The sequence below is a fragment of the Topomyia yanbarensis genome, chromosome 2 (assembly GCF_030247195.1).
Source record: "Topomyia yanbarensis strain Yona2022 chromosome 2, ASM3024719v1, whole genome shotgun sequence".
Taxonomy (NCBI): domain Eukaryota; kingdom Metazoa; phylum Arthropoda; class Insecta; order Diptera; family Culicidae; genus Topomyia; species Topomyia yanbarensis.
In genome coordinates, this window is record NC_080671.1 from 140,898,014 (window position 1) to 140,918,711 (window position 20,698).

A 20,698-nucleotide genomic window follows, 5' to 3' on the forward strand; every position below is an offset into this window, starting at 1 on the left:
TTTAATTTTTGTATCGTAAAGAACGCAAGCAATACAAAACGTTGCCGAACCAGTAAAACAGACACGAACAATAAGCAACATAAGCTAAGCAAAGCTTTTCAACGTGTGCTTTATGTTACTATAAAGTAAAATAATGGGATTATGGATAAAGCCAAGGTAAAGCTTTAGCGATCAGTATTATGCCCGGCGGGCATTCTTTGAACCGTTTGACAGCGTCATTCAGAAAACCGACTCACATCTATAAATATTCGAAACGTCACTTTGACAGCAATAGCATCATTTTCGAAGATCGACTGCAGAAAAAACAATAAACATTCCAAAAACAAACCCCTTCGAAGGGGGGTGGTGCCATGGTGGTGAAGCAATCGCTTGGTATTGGTATTTTTTTCAGCCAGCCCTGCCTGTTAGATCGGCGGTTGATTTCAGTCTAATGGTGCGTTTCGAAAGTAGTATACGGTTTCGCGAGTGGTTTTAGTATATAGACGCGTCCTAGTGCATTTTCCAGTCAGCAGCTATCTACATCACAAGTTCACCCTACCAGGTTGGACGGCTCACGTGTAGAAAACAGTAGGCTGATCTCAGCAGTGGCGCGTGGAAAACTGATTGTTGGTACTCTTTGCGGATGCCAAATTTTTCCTTCCATTGTTTCTACTGGATGTTTTCGTTTGATTATCTCACCCGCACGGGTGACTGGAGTGTTTGCGAGTGTGAAATCGTAATGTGTTCTCCAGTAAAAGTGCAAATTTTGTAGTGTGCCATGGAAAAAGAAAATTGCTAAGTCTAACCGTAAATATCGAGCGAAAGAAAGTTCCGTGAAAATAAATCAAGCGGATTTTTTCCGTTCCCAACAAAACGCACAACAATCTGGAACAATGTCGCCTGCATTCCTGGCGGTGATTGCCGTCATTCTATGTATTTTGTTCCGAATATTGAATGTCAGCAGTCAGCCGCAGATTCCACATCTATTCTGCCGGGATGGTCAGTTCATGGAGTGTTTCAACAAAATCGCACCGATGCTGAGAGAGCCGTAAGTATCAACCGGTGTGAATTGGATTGTTTGCTTTTTCCTGATTTCTTTTCGTCGGCGTTTATCATGTCGTATAGCTGGATCGAGGTCGCGAAGAAGCACACCAGCAACACGAATGTGCAAAACGACAATCATTGTGTGGCGTGACTCACAAAAGTTTGCTTATTTCAGAAGCCAAACAATCCAAGACATAAAAGTAACGCTTTTTTTTGCAACATATGGTGTACCAATCGTGGGTGTAGGTTTTGTTTTCTATTTTCGTTACCTATATTATCCATGCGATTCGATAACTCGCATACAAACAAACGAACGGCTTGAGGAAGTATGATAATGGTATAGGCAATCAAATGGAATTCGTAGATGGTATCATGAAGGTGATAGTAAAAATGATGCGAATGGAAGTTATTTTTGGTAAAAACCTAGCATCAGATCTGTTTTTGTATTTTTGTTCTGCGATTGCAATAAATCTTGTTCAAATTAATCTCTTTGCATCTTCTTTTTCTTTATTCGGCTGGTTATGTTTCCTTTTATTACCTTATCTTAAATTAGATTTATACTAATACAACCAACTACATGTTCTCTCATCTACACTCAATCTTTCCCATTCTAAATTTTCAAACGCTCGTGGCATTCGCGATAACACAAACCTGGTCCCAAACGTGACTATGCAATTTTGATCATCATATCCACGATCTCACCAACATTAAACAGTTCGTAACTAAGTGAACATCTTAGCACCTATAAATTTACAAAACCGGTCTCAAGCATTAAAGCATATATTGATTCTTCAATTCAATTCCTCATCCAACTAATGCCGCTGAAGACGGTGCTTCTAATCTTCTGTTTCCGCTTCATTATCGCCTAATGCTTCATAATGGGACGTAACTGGGGACAATTTGGTAACTTCTGCTTTGGGATGAACTGGACTCCATTGTCGTATAATTGTAATACAGCCTTGTTGTAACGACAGCTGACTAAGTCTGTTCAAAACGTAACGGGATCGTCTAAATGAAGAGTAACATCCATTTGTTGAGGCACCTTCTTTACTTTCGAATTCATAGTGTTATCTGTCAAAAAAACGCTGTTGTTCATGCCACATTAACAAATCTCTTACTAATTTTTTTTTAACTTATCCACGATAAATTTGAACCGCGGAATTTGCGCTAAATCGGCTATCGCATAGGTTTCATTGTCAATCAAAACACATCCATCAAATGTTTAGCATTTTTTTAACCCAATCATATCCGAATGACCGCAATTGACGATACACGGTTCCATTCCAAGGCTTGATTTGCAACGTTCTCAACGCCGACAGCACAATTGAACGGGCGGCTGATCCGATCCAAAATACAATCGTTGATGCAACAATTATAACATTTTGTCGAAAATATTTTTGGAGGTAATATTTCAAAATAAATCTGGAGGCTAGGAATATTTTCAAACAAGACACGATTTGTATTTTATAAATAAAAGATTCAGGTGGACAATATATGAGAAGTTTCCCAGAATTTTCGAAGAAAAAACATTGGTATATTTATTTGGTTTTTCTACCGGGTAGATATTTATTTTGTCGTCTTCTGTAACAACCCTGAATGTTTTAGCATTCGTAAACTCACAAACTAGGTCTAAAGCGGGAACATACAGACGCAGTTGTTCGCACAATACTGCATCGGTCACGTCTGATAATCTCTTTCTTCGGTCTTGGTAGCCAAGGTCCATGCCTTCAATTGGCCCAATAAAAAAAATTACGCTCATTTTTACTAGACAACAATCAACATTGCTGTCCGCTCACGATCATTCAAGAGCATGCGAAATGCCATACGATAATAAAATCTAATTCATGCACGCAAAGTTACATACACGCCAGCGCAAGCGACCAACACGTTAAAATACCAACGCTGGAGCCCTTCGCGATCATCCACGCACACTTACGTCCCCCAAATGTACGATAACATCCTGGTGACTAAGTGAATGTTTTAGCACTTCTAAATTAGCAAACGCATTCTCAAGAGTGCGCCTACAAACGCCCGTGTTTACGCAATCATGAATCGGTTACGTCCGGAAAGCCTAACTCTCGGCTCTAGCAGCCTAGGTCCATGCCTTCAGTTGGACCAATAAAAAATGACGTCTATGCCCACAAAACAACACTTTCTGTGGTGACATAACCGTAAACTTTAGTGATGTGGTAGAAATCTATCCTAGCATCTGAACCGTACACCGAAATTAAGTATCAGATTCACGGTCCGCGCAAGATTATCCAAGAATACACGCAAATATGCGAATGTACACACGGCTATAAAAGCTAAGTAACATATACGCTATAACACGTTAACGCACAAACGCTCGAGCCCTTACCGATGATACACAAGATCGTGAAGTTCCTATGCCCGCACATATCTGAACCGTACAATGAATATCACATTCAGAATCAATGCAATGATTTTTTTTTCAATTTTGAACAGCACAATGCTCAATTTTTTGGTCAACATGTTTTTTTTGTAAAAAAAAAGAAAGTTCCCCTGCCCACGGTTGAGGGGTTTGACGGTATTGCAAACATCGTCAGGCATATTGCGTGCATCAGTGCTAAAGAATAACTGCTTTAAGATGGTTATTGCATTACGCCTTGATATTGGTGCATCGAGGAGACCGAGAGGGCATTTGCGCCTTTTTTATGTTCTATGTTTCTTCATACATTGCACCTGCGCATACAAACGCTCAACCACTGGTCTGTGCGTGGTAATGTGGCCGACTGGCGGGTCGTCGTGCATTGACTTTTACTGTGTGCCGTGTTTGCAAATATTGTTCCACGATTTGATGGCAGTATTCGTGGACGGGGCTCACAGTGGGAGCCAGCGATGTCAGATCTACGGAAATCTCCGTAGATCTACGGATTTGGAGGTTTTCTACGGATCTACGGATCCGTAGATAAAATCTACGGAAATGCATTTTTTTTCTACGGAAATCTACGGATTTATCTCAGTGTACTTTTGAAGAAGGTTGCCAATGATCGACAGTTATTTTTTCTGTTGGAAAATTATCTTAACAAAATGGAGAATCCGCAAAATCACGTTGTACGATAATAAATACCAGCGATCGAAAATTCAACTCGAGAATATACAACCTGCTTTATAAAACGCCTTCCAAAAATTATACCGCATTTCGCCGATAATGAGTCGGGGAAATTATATGTAGTTCAAATCAATAAATCCAGTAAAAGTCGTATTGAATAAAATTTAATTTATTGTCTCATCTACAAATGATAAATTGTTTATTTCAAGCAACGTTTTCTCCTCTCTGTTGATGAATCGATATCTTGGATCCTGATAACTGTTTTAATTCGTATATTTGATTCGTGCACGTAGCTTGACAGCTGATTTGTCGATCGATTGGCGCTGGTTCAGGTAAAAGCAAAAACGACACTGAGCATCGTGACAGGTGTCTTTGATAGTTGGAAATATTGGTTGACCAACCTCGGCGCGGCCCGATGTAAATATGAATATCTGTAGCACTTTTTAAGACGAAATGCTATTAAGAAGCACAACTGGAAATCCCGAATGGCAAGCTGGGTATTTCTCCGATGTCATTGATGTCAGGACCTTCTGAGAAACGAACGTCGCCTCTGACCATGTTCTGGTGGTGTGTGGGATTTGTACTTGACCAAACTAGAAGGCGAATGCTTACAGCAGTTATACGTAAAAAAAGGAGCGATATGGTCGTCCACATCGTACGAATGAGGGTACAACAAAAATGAGGAAAGCTTTGCCATGAATGACACATGACAGCGATCAACAACACGAGAAGGAAAAACTTTTATTACTAAAGCAATTAGAGTTATCTAAATCTGTCCAGCAACCATCGTCACGTTAAAAGTGAATATGTGTATTGCCAGATATGACGTTAATCTCATTCAGCTTCAACATGTTCGAAATTTGGCTCTGGTATGCATAGCTCGTACCTCACTAGATCAATTTATCTACAGTAACAGCATGACACATCTTTATGAACAGGATTAAGTTAAGATTAAGGTCCCCGCCTACAAGGAGGGCGGTGCAATCGACGGAAGACTACATGATTTGTCTCCTGATGGCGTTATCCGTAGATTCATGTCGCAAGACGACGAAGTTGTCGCCGATAAAGACGTATTCAGGTATTTGTACCCCATTTCCAACGCTGTCCGGGTTGTGAGAATGCGGATAGAACACTCCATTCCTTTCTTCGTGACCCTAGAAAATGGAACCAACTTGCACATATAACCAACAAGCTGTTACGTTTCAATTCTACGAACAACTATGGAAAACACTGGCATAAAATCTTTCTTTTGTTGCCCATTTCTGCTGCATTAACCGCAACCAGGATTCAGTTTCAACGCCTTATTCATTCTTTAATCTGCATCTTGACTGAAGTTTAAAGCAGAGTCTAAAGCCTTCAGCTCGGAGGCAATATTAATGCATTCACCCACCAAAACATTCATGTGTTATAAATGAGCTCTGTGAAATTAAAAGCAGAAGGTGGCATCTGATACATTTTCGAAAAAAAGTGAATTGTGTAATCTATGAAGTTGAATTTGAATCGAAAATAACTGAATGAACGCGCTGCCTCAAACGAAGTAAGTGGTCCAACCAGCAACGACAGCTAAACCAGAATCTTATATTAAATCATCAACGATTACATCCAGTACTTTTATAGCAACAAATAGCACCGCCAAACAAGATGCAAATGGTAGATAAAGATTCATCAAATTGCATCATGAAAAAAACGCTACACACAACAACACATCGGGATGTTTTCTCTTGAAAATGTGGGAAAAAGTAGTTTAGAAAGTATTTATTACATTGTGTTTTATCGCTGTCAGAACGACGCTGAATCCCTCTGGATAAAGACTCGTCACGTCAATCGTTTGTTTACCATTTATCTGTCAGTGTCATTCCAATCGAGCAGAAGACTTGTCAAATGTTGCATCTGATGAATGAATTTTGAAATCTATTGTGATAGTGAGTTAAAGTATTTGGAATAAATTTCTGAATCGAATCTCTAAGGCAAGATAAAACATATAACTTTTATCATTACGGTGCCTACTAAAAGCTGCTTTAACCATTGCAGCTATCCGTTATGTTGTAATTTTCTGGTAAATCACAGAACCGAACCCATTCCGCATGAAGGTTATAGTTTACCGGGAAGCGAAAAAAAGCCAATATTTTTAAATTATCGACGTTGCAACTTTGCGGTAACTGTAGTATACAAGTCAACTAAAGCTAACGCTGTGACAGTGGTGCTAGTTTGCAGAAAACCATTTTATTTAGTTGGGATAAGATGGCGAGGCTTTATTCAGTAATTCAGCGTCTTTAGCTGTCAGTTTTTCGAAAATTGGAACGAAAAGCAACGTCGCGAATTCATTTTGCGACACTCATCGGGACATCGGAAAACAATTGGGAATCGTGCAATCAACCGTGAGTCGTATGATTAAAAGGTACTACTAAACTGTGAGCATCGAATGGAAGGAGAAATGCAGGCAGAATGGATGTTCTATTAGTGGTCAGGATCACAAGCGTGTGGTGAAAGAGTTTAAGCGTAATCCAATGCTTCGGTCAGGGGTGTGCCTAAAAAGTTGAATCTGTCCAAGTCTTTGGTTCAGAGAGCCAAAGGCCGGGAGGAACAAAGTACAAAGTGCAGAAGGCTCCAAATCGTGACGAACGGAAAAATATGGTGGGAAAGTCCTGGACGTGAAAACTGTACACCCAGATGCTGACGAAGCCTCATTATCTCATCATGGATGATAAGACTTGCGTCAAGGCGGCCATTCTGTAGCTTCCGGGGCAACTATTCTTCACCACCCAGTCTGTTTCCTCTGTTGAAATAACCCGAGGGTCCTGCGATCTTCTGGCCGGATCTAGCTTCGAGCCACTATTCAAATGTTGTCCTGGAATGGTACGAAGCCAACGGGGCTACTTTCGTATCCAAAGAAATGAACCGGAACTAAGGCACATCGAAAAATACAGCAGGCACTACGGAAGCATCCCAAGGAGGTCAAATCTGAGGAAGACATGAAGAAAAAATGGGTTTCCGTACAGGAGAAGCTGAAGCTAGATGTTGTACAGAAACTAATGAGGGGAGCTAAGCGTAATGTGCGAGCGTAAAGTTGTGGTGTTGTAGTTGAATAAAATAAATATGCCAAAAACTTACTAATGGGTTATATTGAATTGTCTGAGAGTTTGAAAAGAATCGGACAAACTTGGTAATTTTTTACAGCGTTTTTTCCGTGGTGCAATTTGATGTGGGACATTTCGGAAGGTTTCACGACTGTAGTCAGCAAATCGAAGAAGCATACAAAGCCAACCGACCGTTAAATTCAAGGCAACTGCTGCGTTGTTAGCATGGACGAAGTGACGACCAAAGAAGCAGACTGAATGACCGTCAGGCATTGCTACAAATGCCCCCCACAAAAAAGCTCTGCGCGCAATAGTTAATTGCGCGCGAGGGAAATACTACTAGCCTATTGAAAAAATCTTTATCTTTATTTGTTGTAAATACATAAAAGGCAATGGCTCCGCATTGAATAGCGTCATATAAACGAACAATATAAAAAAAAATTGGGATAGCACAATCACCAATAAGTATTAAGAATAAGTACCCAGATGGCAATAACAGAATCCCGTTCGAACATCCAAAAGTCGGGAGTGACAAGCAGGACGAAGCATTCCACTGCATGATCCTCAATATCGCATAACAGTCCTCAATATCGCCTATGAATACCCTGTTCTGTTTAAGAGACTGCGCCCGTTGGCTGAATCGGGTGACGGTGAATACCAAAACAGACGACTTACGATGGACCAGACGTTTACTCTGCAATATATCTTGGACAAATTTCGAAAATACGACAAGCGGACTCACCATCCGATTGTGAATTTTCAGGCAGCGTACGATTAAGTGAAACGAAACGAAAAGGGCAGATAACGATGGTTAAAAAAGAATAACCAGAGAGATATCTCACGTTAAATCGGTTGAAACCAAGCGATGGGATTTCAAATTTGTTGTTCCATATAACGCTCGAAGGTGCGCAAAGTTGTGCAAAGGAACGGAGCTAATATCACGATATCTCACAATTACTGGCATAAAAAATATTTTGAAAACTTGTATTCTTACTGTAGAACTAACAAGAATGGTTCCTGAACGAACAACATGAGCGACGTTAGAACCCTCGACTAGACTAAACAATTCTATAGATATTGTCATATATAATTTGAAGCTTTGCAAGGACAATGTGGACTAAAAAAATACTTTTCATCCATTGTGTAATATAATTTTAAGAAATTTTTCAGCATTGCTAATTTTTAGTTTACAAATAGGCCTTAACAGTGCGTCTTGAATAAGTCGGTTGGATTGCTATTTTAAAATGCTTTTCACTGCTGTTGTGTATTGAAAATGCTGCCTAAATATCAATTCATTAATGAATATAATTTTAACTTGGAATTGAGTTTGGGCACACAATCCTTAAATGGGGTGAAAAATACTATTGAGTTCTGCAAGATGACGACACGAATGAACTCTTGCTGAATGGAGTTCACGTTTGACAATTCTCGGTGGTTTGTTTACTTTGTTAGTTGCGTGAGTTCGAGTGCAACGGGTGCTCATCTGTCACATTCGAACTCACGTAACTCCTATGTAAACAAACCACCGAGAATTGTCAAACGAAGTTCATCATTTTGTGGGGTTATGCCGGTTGGTGTAAAACCTAATTTGGAATACTTTTGTTTCTTTGTTGAGTGCAGAGCAAATCTACGGATTTAATGTCGCGAGAATCTGGCATCGCTGGTGGGAGCCATTGTGTGTCCATTTATCGGACGAATTCGTCATCGTGCATATACTAATTAAATTAATTTAATAATTAAACCTATTAGTTGTCGCTTTGTAATAATCGTAGTTTTTCGTACTAGTTCCCAATTGTTATGTGCTAGTGGTATGTCTATCTATACATGTGTTCGTCTAAGTATTTGTGACAGTTGGGCCAGGGAATGGATGCAGAAAGAATTGGCGTATATGATAGAATAGTGGCTAATATTTCTGGTGATCAATTTGTACATGTGGTTCTATTCATTCGGGAAAGTCGGATTGGATAAATTAGGATACAATGAATTTACCTACGCACGTGAGTCATCCATTCCCGGCCAGCATAGCATGATGAAAGTCTAACAGCATGCAATTGACGTTAATGGTAAATATACAACATTTGCTGCATTTAGACGAGTTTGATTGCATGTTACATGTGTGTTTCTATTTTACTTCATTAGTCATTAGTCAAACATCTATTAGTTTGCTTTTCCATTACTGATGCATACCAAAATAGTATCGGTAAATTTATACACTTCTAATCAAGCTCTTTGCATTTTTTTTCTTTATGCCGAATGTTATGATTCCTTTTATTGGTGTATATCTACTATACGCTATCTATACTCAGATAGGTACAAACGCTCGTGGCCCGCGCGCTAACACAAACCTGGCCACAAACGCTACCACGCAATTGCAAAAATACACACTTATTTACGCCTGCGATTTCGCCTACATGAAAAAACCCCTGCAGTTAAGTAAACGTAGCATCTTTAAACTCCCAAACGCGGTCTCCAACATTAACCCACCACTCGCGCGATCATAAAACGGTCACGTCCGGAAGTCTTACCGGGGTCCTAGCAGTCTGGACTAATGTCTTCAGTTGAACCAATCCAAAAAGTGACGCTCATATTCACTAAACAACACGTTCCATGGTGACATAACCTGAAATTCTAGCGATATGGGAAACGGACTCCCTTCTACCATCTGTACCATACACTAAACGCGCGCGATCAAACAAGAATACACGCTACATCAATATAAAATCGAAATTATACACGCGAAATCACATACACGTGACAAACACGCTAATATACAAATTCTTGAGCCCTTCGCGACCATCCACGGCTCCTACACCCGCGATCTCGTAAACATCCCGGTGCTGAAGTGAATGTCTCAGCTCCTATAAATTTTCAAACACGGTCTCAAGCGTGCACTTAAAAACTGCCGCGGTTGCACGATCATGAATCGGTCGCTTCCGGATGTTTCTATCCTTGATATCAGCAGACTGGGTCCATGCCTACAATTGGACCAATAAAAAAAGAAAGCTCTCATATCCACTGGACAACACGTTCCATGGCGACATCACCGGGAACTCTAGTGATATGGAAGATCTCACTTTCTTTTAGCATCTGAGCCGCACACCAAAAATAAAGAATTAGATTCACGGTCCGTGCGCTATTATCTAAGAACACACGCGAATATGCGAAAGGCACACGGTTATAAAATAGAATTTATACACGCGAAGTTACATTCACGTTAGCAACACGTTAACGTACAAATGCTCGAGCCCTTCGCGATGACACACGCGATCGCGAGTCCCTACGCCCGAACATACCTGAACCGTACAATGAATATCACATTCAGAATCACGGCCCGCTACAATTGGCCTAAAGCAGTGTTTTAGTGGGCGCCATTGCCTGTCTCGTCTGCAAATTGTAGTATGTTATTCTGACGGGGATCCCTTCCGAGAACTTAGCTCTACAGCTCCAGTAGGACTCGAAAAAAAGCATACCACAATACATTTTTCTTCAATAATCTTTTTAGTTTTGGATTTCAGTTGAGCGGTTCGGCTTGGAGAGCGTTTACCGCAAACCTCTGCCAAAAAAACTCGCTTCGGGGGAAAGGCCCTAACTCCGACAACCTTTCAATCCAACTTGCTTTTTTATCTTCGATAGTGCTACCAAAGAACGGTCTTTTACTTTTTCGATGTGACATTTCCTGTCTTGGCTGCAATTGTAGTAAGTGATTCTGACGAGGAGCCTGCCGAAACCCTAGTTCTACAGCTCCAAAAGGACAAATCTCAGAAAAATACAAATGTGCCAAATACGCGGTGGAAAACCGAGTATATCACGACTGTGTTCCGATTTTATTCCACAGGCAAAAACGCTATGCGTGTAAAGTACATTGTTGATTTACTTAGAAAACACACGCGATAAGCTAATGCTATCACATAGAAAGTCGTTCATTTTGATACATGAGGATGATTTTTAAAAAAGTCGAAAGTTTGGTTTATAAGCGGACCAAGCAATAACGTTGAAGATAGACTTCAGCGAAGTTATTGGCAAAAGTATGCTTTACAGCTTTGCCAAAGACATTATTTTAGTAGGTATATTAACTTGGCAAATTTTACTTTTGGGTAAATTAATCAATAGTATCACAACAAATATAAATTTGTGTCACTTTCATAATAAAGTATTTAAGTTATTTTATAAAAAAAATGCATAAAAAATATTCCCTTTTCCACCAAATTTGCCATATTTTAAAACTACCTATTAGAATGCTGATTTTGTACCCTTTAGTCAACCATCAAGATTTTTATTCCAAGTTCATTTTTCAAACCACTGCTACTAGTTGCTCACTTACGAGGGCTTCTATAAACATCAGTTTAAATGTTGACAACTTACCACTGTTCATAGTAGACCTCGAATGGCTTCCTACTTTTCCTCAGTTCCGTAAATATTTTCGATAACAAAATATACGTAGAATTAAAAATTTCCTTCTTCCAGTATTTGCAGCTGACATCCATTGTTCATCAGAACTGGTATAACTTGCAATCGATTGGTGTAAGAAATTCTGTAGGTAACCGCAATGAATTCAAAGTTATTTGCCGGAAAAATAAAATTTCTGTATTTCTACGAATTATTGGAATTTATTAAAAACATTTTGTGCTACCATAAATTGTAGCTGATATCAATTACAGTCGACTTTTGTATTAAAATGTATAGGTTATCACAATGATCCCAAAGTTTTTTTTTACAAATTAAGTGAAATGTCTGTATTTTCACGTGATTTTGTGATAGTTTTAAAGCATATAATTTTTTCTTCTAAAGATTATAGCTTGTATCAATTGTAATCCATTTGTGTATAAATGTATGTATGTTTGGCATCGCATTGAATTTAAAGATATATGATAAATAATCAAAATTTATGCACTTTTACGAAGTTATTTATTTTACAAATATCGCTTCTTCCAGAAGCTGAAATGAAATAAAAAGGATAGGTGAGTAATGCAAATCCCAAATTATACACAGAATTGTTCAAATAATCTAGTTAATGTCGCTCTTTAATCGGACTACGGATAAGCGAGTCATTTTCTACGGATAATCGAGACTACGGATAGAACATATTATGTGACGTCATGCTCGATTACCTCCGGCATTTGACATGTTCAATTGGCTCCGTTCAGTGTCTCCGCCTAACTATACTGTGTAGGTGAAAATACGGAACAGTGGCGTAGCCAGGGGGGGGGGGAGGGGGGTTGGTGGTTAAAACCCCCCAAACCAAAATTAATGGAGTCGAAAAAAAATTATTGGTGGTATAAACTGGTCAAATCTTTTTTTTTAATATTTAAATAATTTTGGAAATACTACGATGAGATGCATATGAAAAACGGAATGCGGAGACGGCGTATGAGCAACGAATTGCAACAGTAGCTTGGAGAACCACCCATTGTTCGCTCAGCGAAGTTTAGGCGGCTGCATTTTTTCAGAATGGTGAACAACTCAGTAAAATTGTTCTAGAAACTAATCGTTCTCAACACGTTGCATTCAAAATCACTAAGCGTGCGTTGATCTCCCACCAGCATGCTCCAGGTCTAATGAGCGATTTGTAGAAGATTAACTTCATCCGGTGTCGTACATTCGTCGATCGAAGGGTTTTTCGAAGCCCAAGGTAACAATGTTCACCTGCTAGAATACGTTTCTCTGTTGGTGTCATTATTGGCTGTCCTTGGTGAGCTCAAATAAACTAGCTCACCCAGTAAACGAAGTGGCGGCTAAGCGGGTTAAAACATGGCGACAAGCGGTAGGAAACATTTTTCTAGGCAACCCGATGTAACTCGCCAACAATCCGCCCTAATTGTGTGGGTATCAACCAACGTGATCATTGCCATCGGTTCAACCGTCAGTCGGATGTACATTCCCACCATCGTCTCAAGATTGTGTGCAATAATATTGACGTTACCGACGAAGCTTAAAAGCTGAGCAGACTTCCGGAATGTGAATCCTAGCTCTTATTATCACACCTTACCGTAGCCCTTTCCGAGTTTCAAAAGGATTCGAAAGTATTTCTAATACTCATTACATATCACTCGATCTATTTTCGCTGGTCCGGAAATCCGTATTTGGGCATTATATGCCAGTTTTCTCAACGAACTCGCTTGCAAACGGTGGTTAGCGGTGAAAAGAAACCTTCAGCTATATGATTTCTCGATAACTATTTGCAGTAATCCCGCTTAACACCCTTTTTAAAAATCGGACATACTACTTCCTCCATCCAATCTTCCGGTAAAATCTGTGGAGTGCTCTATACAACGCCTCTCTTCCGTGTTTCAGCAGCTCACATGGCAGTTGATCATTGCCAGCGGCTTTATCAGTCCTCAACCCGATGATCACCTCATGAATCTTCGGTGGATCTTGCGCTGGGAATCTGTCATCGGCTGCGCATGTCCCCCGACTGATTCTTAAGATACTCTCGTCGTCTACTGATATTTCGATGTTCGTCATAATACACTTATCGATCAGTTCACACTCGGTCGTGAGAGAGTCTCCATTGGTATCTCTTTATATGTCAGCCTGTGGCACATAGCCTTGACTTGAGCGATTTACCTACTCGTAGAATTTTCATAACTCTGTACAGATGCTCCATCGCCTCGGTATCCCGATCTTCCTGTAGGCGATTTCGAATCTATGGATGGAACGCACATTTGTGATGCTGGAGAAAAATTTTCCGATCATTAGAACGTGGTCGATTTGGTTCTCAGTTTTTTAATCAGGTCATCTCAAAGGCGGGGTTCATATCGCTGATGAGGAGCATCACAATCTGCCGCGGGCTCCAAATGCGCGTAAAATGCATCTTTCTCATTCTCGGGTCACGCTTCGTGAGGGCAGTGCACGTTATCGATGCTATAGTTGTATAAATGGCCTTTGATTCTTTCTCTGATCATCTGGTACTTGATTACGCGTTGGCGCATCTTGCCCAGCACTACAAAGCTGATTCCCAACTTGTTTGTTGTGTCGTCGCTCTAATAGAATGTAACCGCGCGATGTCCGCTTTGCCACACATTCTGTCTTGCCAAGCAAAGTTCCTACAATGATATGTCCTTGAAGTTGCGAGTTGTCAGCTCATTGTGTAGGATTCGTTCGAACCCAGGGAAGCAAAAAGATTTACTGTTCGATATGCCAAGTTTACAATCGTAGTCCTGTTTTTGTTACAATCGTAGTCCTGTTTTTGTTCTCCGAAACGTGGTGTTTTCCGGATAGCTTGTTGGGTTTGACGCAACCTCCTGTGTCCTCGGACAGCCGCGCGGGGTTTCTTTGCCACCTCACGTATTCAGTTCTGTCTACGGTAGAGTTATAGCGCACACGCTCACTCGCACCTTCTCATTTTGCTTCTACTGCACAAGACGGTAGTACCCAGTCGATGCCGGGCTACAGATTAAATGTCATCAATGGACGCACAGGAAATCATGAGATAGGAGCTTGTTAACACTGGGAAGTATTCACCATTTGATGATCAACCTTCGAAGTTGATGGTTTCGAAATCCGTATGATATATTCCATTTCAAAATTCTATGAAGATATGAAAGGAATTCTTTTTTTTTTCTTATTTTTAAAATGGAATGGTAACCGCTGAACTGTTTTCAATATTTTATCAAATTTACATTATATTGAACCATTTTCGAAAAATCAACGAAACCAAATTTCTGGTTACGCCACTGGTACGGAATTTACTGAATTAATGATACATAACCTGGATTGCACAAAAGAGAAAAGTATAAAAATCGCGGTTTTGACCTTTTTCACACATATTGCTATCACTTTGCAAATTTTTAACCAATTTGAAAAAAAAATCAAATGGATTCAAAAAGTTGAAAGAATGGTCTAGAAACGGCATAAAATAGAATTACGATGTTTTTGAAAAGTGCAAATATTTGGAAGAGTGAAAGTTGAAAAATCGGGTTTTGGAAAATCATTATGAACAAACACAATTACAGTGAATCGCAACTCTCTCAAAAGAATCGTGGGTTCACTCGCCGACTCTTTTTATCGATTCTTGAATGCATCGTACATCTCTAGATGGAAATAGCTGCACCATTTCCTACCTCTGCTAAATACGGATGAATACGTCACGAGCACGACTTTTTACCACAAATCATATGACAAGTTATCAGTTTTTAAATTTATCGGTACGATGTTGCTACAGTGTCCTTTCATGTGTTCACCCTTTGCGTTTTAGGAACTAGATACTGGTCTAACCTCAATAAGGCATCTCCACGACTGTTTCGAGGTCGCATTTTCATATTTCTGTCTATTGCCTTTACCAGAAAACCGCACCTCGTTCGTACGAACGAACGGCAACGGAGGCGATGCAATAACAGAACCCTAGCGAGGTTATTTGAGTTGGTTTCACAAGAATGAAATAATTGTAGGAGTGCACTGAAGGTGATTCATGATCGTGCGTTTTAGTGGTATTTGCAATTGGCAATATGGTGCCATCACATTAGAAAAGAATATTTTTCTTCCACCTCGCAGTTATAACAGTAAATGGAGTCATTATCTATAGTTGCACTCAATTTATATAGTATAATTTAGTATAAAACGGCATACACTTTTAAAATTGTCACCCCAGATATTTGTACCTTCAAATGCGAAAACTAATTAGATACCTTACATGTTATGAATGTTATGGAAAATATACCACGGTGTGTATAAAATCATTATTAACAAAAGAATGACCATGAATTTGACATACGGCATTCGAAAGATACAGTATCCAAGCATCTACTCAATGAATTTCAAAATTATCCATCGAGAGATTCGAGAGATATGGCAATTTGAAGTTTTATGACACGTTCATAAGGCTACCAGCAAACACCCACGGGTTTGGTCCTATCTTTATAAACACTGTTTACTTATTTGGAAATTGGCATTCGAAAGATATACTAATCAAGTATATCACCTGAAAGTTTGAAAATATTTCATTGACGGAATCGAAAGTAATAACGATTTGAATGTGGTATGCGGCCATAGATGGGTTTTCTACCAGACTTCAAGCATGAAGCCATGTTTGTCCATTGACTATTTAGATCGTTTATACGTGTCTCTGTTTTAAAGAAAAACCTTACCATTTAATTACACAAATATAATGTACAAAGGTGTTATTTATATGCTGCGCTAAAAAAATATGAAAATAGGGTTGTCTACCTAACGTTAACTATAACGTGTAAAAAAATTAATAAAAGTTGGAAAGTTTACTTAAAAAGGCCATATTTCAGTGATTTGTTGACCGATTCTAACATTTTTTTCATTATTGAACAGGTGGACGTTTCATCACTCATTTTCATTAAGAAAAATATAAAATAGAGTTGCCTAACTCAAACAACAGTCAACATAATAATTCTCAACTATATGTATTATCATTATTTAGTCAATATTTTTATATTCAAATCGATGACCTATCGATTTCTGTATATTGGATCAGTGCAACGAATGCAAACTACAAATTATGGAAAATTAAAATCATAAATTCAATACATATATTCAAAAATATGAATGTATTTGCTGATTCACATCAATTTGTTTTATGGTACAGTTTTTGTTGAAAAATTTGTACATTCGTGATTCGCTGGCTGGGTTGACAGATGTCAAAAATTGGTCAAAGGGGATGTTATCAATACAATTGTATCTGTTTACATCTCTAACTATTATCAGTTTTATTGTCTAAATGAATTTAATGAGAGAATGTAACATTCAGATGCTTTTTAGTTCGACAATGGACCAACTAGCGGAGTCCAACTAAAAGCGGCCTCTGTTAAAAATTGTGCAACCAGCGAATCACGACTGTGTTAGTTTCAACATTTCATATATTCACAATTTGTAGTATACAGCAATTGCAGTCAACCTGTGAATAAAAATGGACAGGCCGTCATTTTTAATACAAAAATACTTACTAAATAATGATAATACACATAGTAGAGATCAATTATATTGTCTATTATTTGTGGTAGCCAACTCTATTTTATATTCTTCTGAAGGAAAAGTTGTTGATAAAATATCTACCAGTTAAGTAATGAAAAAAAAACAATTAGAGTCAGTCAACAAACCACTGAGATATGGCCTTTTTAATTAAAGATTTTAACTTTTATTCTATTTTTCTAATTTACACGTTATAGTTAACTTTAGGTAGGCAACCTTATTTTCATATTTTTCCAGCGCAGCATACTTTACCTTTTGTACATTATATTTGAATAATTAAATGGTATGATTTTCTTTAAAACAGCGACACGTATAAACGAACTAAATAGTCTATGGACAAACATGGCTTCATGCTTGAAGTCTGGGATAAAACCCATCTTTGGCCGCATACCACATTCAAACCTTTATATCTTTCGATTCCGTCAATGAAATATTTTTGAATTTTCAGGGGATATTCTTGATTACTATATCTTTCGAATGCCGATTACCAAATAAGTAGACAAATAATTTTTTTGTTTCTAAAGATAGGACCAAACCCGTGAGTGTTTGCTGGTAGCATTATGAAACGTGTCATAAAACTTCAAATCGCCATATCTCTCGAAATTCTCGATGGATCAGTTTGAAATTCACTGAGAAGATGCTTGGATACTGTATCTTTCAAATGCCGTATGTCATTTATGGTCATTTTTTGTTAATAATGGTTTTAGACACACCGTGATACTTTTAGAAAAATTCCACCAGAATTCTGAGAAGCTTTTCTTCAGAATCCTGCACTGGAGCTAGGGTTGCCACCCCTCCGGGTTTGACCCGGAGACTCCGGTTTTCGGGAGCGATCTCCGGACCTCCGGGTTTTACATCAATTTTTCCGGGTTTGGTGGAAGAAGAATAATTTCATTTTTTTGGAATTAATTGATTCTTTACAAAATATTTAAAAAGTCTAAGTTAATTATTACTCTGGTTCAGATTTATTTTGCCCGACTTACCTCGTTTCAAGGTGGAGAAGATGAGTTCATCAAATATTGCTGATTTCTTTCACAAAGCAATGAATATGAAAAACATCAAATTTACTACAAATTAAGAAAAGTAATATTTTGCTATATGCTACAATTCAAATGTAGCATCCCAGTAAGTCACTTAAAGTGATGTATAAAAGTCATTTTGCTGCAATTTTACCAAATCATTTCACTGTTAGTGGCGCTTATCACCAGCTGCACCAAGGTAGGGCAGATTTGTTCTCATCCAACTTACTAGGTCAACATCAAACGAGTTTTTTCCTTGTTGTTGCTACTCCTGCAGCGACCCTTAACTGTTGGCTAGGGGGCGAGTTTTGCCTCTTTGCGCCCCCGACCTCTGGTGATGAATAACCGACACCACATAGTGCTTCTCATGTGATGCCGCAGTCCCCTTTGCTCTCCTTTTCCTGTTAGTTATGAAGGAGATCAATGCTCGTTCGACTTATCCTCCACAGCGAGAGTAGCTGGTGCTTTTATTTTTTTGGTATTTAGTAGGGGAAGTGAAATACTACATCAGATTAAACCGACAAAACCGTTCTCAAATGTGAAAAATTTACAACTTTACTGTAATGTAGTAATAAAAAGCGATTAAAGTGCTCTAAACTGCCGAGCAATCGTTTTGATGCCAATTTCCGTCTAGTTCCACTCAAAATCCACCACCCCCGCCCCCAATTCAGTGAAAATCTCCGGGTCACAAGCTCTCCAGAGGTGGCAACCCTAACTGGAGCACTTAGCAGACAAACGCAAATATAGGGATAAGGATTTCACCAAACTGCTGAGATATTGAAATGCTTAGATAAATTCGATCGTCGGTTCCCCTACTCAAAGACTTACAAAATAGTTCGTAAATGAATTTTAAAATAAGTTCAAAACATTTCCCAGCCGCTCTGTCGGTAGTACATAAGAACTCATACTTCAAATTCAGGACTCAGGTGAAATCGAAGAGGACGAAATAAGTGGTGTAGTATAGGGGGAGTGTTCTGAGGACAACCCCCTCCTGGCCCCGAAATATTTTATGTATTGAAAAATTTAGTATGTTCGTCGAAAATGTGCATAATGTTTTAAATAAATCGATTGCCTTGTACGCAGCTTACCTGGGTTCCATTCCCAATTTCCAAAGACATTTTTCTAACCTGAAAAAAGCGAATCACAATTTCAAAACACTACAGGTTCTATAATCGAAATAAAAAAGCTCTAAGTTTCTTTTTAAAAACTACTCTTCTAAGAGTCGACTTCTTCACCCTCGCTTAACGTTTAAGTCCGGTTTAAAGTACTGGTGAACCTGATTTGAAAGTTATGAAAGTTGATATGAGAGCACACCCCTCCCCCGAATGTCTATTTTGATAGTTCCGTGAAGGACAGAAGAGGAGTAATGAGTGTTTTTAGTGGTTAGGCTCATAAGTGAATCCCACACAATTTCAAAACGGGGGTGGGCGTAGCGCAATTGGTAAATCGATTGCCTTGTACGCAGCGCACCTGCGTTCGAGTCCCGACCCCGCATATAGGGTTAGAAATTTTTCATAAGAGATTTTTCTAACCCGAAGAGGCGAATGACTTTAAGGTTAAAACCTCTATAATCGAAATAAAAAAAAAATTCAAAACACTACAGGCCAGCCGACATAAATAGCTTCTCAATCATAGCACAGCAACTCTTGAGGTAGTCGAAAACAGAAATGTAGTTACTGTAGAGCCGTATCGTGCACCTCTCGATAAAGGTAACAGGGCGATGGATAGTTCAGGGATGCCGAAAATCCAAGGGATCGGCGGTTTTTCCTATCAAAGAGGTGGTGGATAGCCCACACGAAGGCATCGTGATCGCCAGAATCAACAGCGCATTCATATGTAGCTGTTATGCTCCCTAACGCCATAGCAGTACAATTGGATGCTGGACGTACAAATTGTACTACACACCTAGAAAAAATCGTGTAAATTTACGTCTCCTGACCATGACATATAAGAGCATAAAAAATGACATAGTTTTACGCTTGATTTGAATTTTACATGTCGTTGAATTTTGCGAGACACGTAATTTTACTCCACATATGGCGTTTGTTTACAATGTTGAAGGATGTAATTTTATGACACTGCGCATGGAAAGCACATCTTTCATGTAAAATTAAACAGAACACTGTTATATTTCGTCACTTCGTCAATTACGGCTTATTAGATTGTGGCAAGTTTAGAATTACGTCAACGATATAATTCAGATTTTTTTGGTGTGTACTATGGTGACCTCGTTAGTCGGACGAACGCCGATTGTTATAGGAAAACGATTGGACCGTGGAGTGGGCTAGCTGGCTGACCAACGAAAGAGGTTTCAGCCAGGCTTGCGAACCGTTAACATCAAATTCGACTGGCACCGAATTGCATACAATCACAAACAGCCACAGGCACTGCTGCCACATGCTGCTGTAACATATCAGTGGCTTAATGAGTGCTGCGGGTTACCGCGAGAGGTATGACACACACGAGCGTTAAGCGGAACTCTTCACTTCGTTGCGTTCACCAACAGTAGCCGAAGACATTGCTGTTTCTGAGTGGTGCAGTGTATTAATGAACTTACACGGTATTGCCCAATT

The 20,698-nt window shown here is 39.1% G+C and overlaps 1 protein-coding gene across 1 annotated transcript in view; it reads left to right on the forward strand.

The window, feature by feature from the left end:
• Positions 1 to 330: 330 nt before the first annotated feature.
• LOC131681558 (abhydrolase domain-containing protein 2) overlaps positions 331 to 20,698 on the forward strand; it is a 75,822-nt gene continuing 55,454 nt past the window's right edge. Inside the window, exon 1 of the mRNA XM_058962395.1 lies at positions 331 to 1,027. Coding sequence (XP_058818378.1) covers positions 873 to 1,027 — 155 coding nt within the window. The 5' untranslated portion in view covers positions 331 to 872. The remainder of the gene's footprint in view (positions 1,028 to 20,698) is intronic.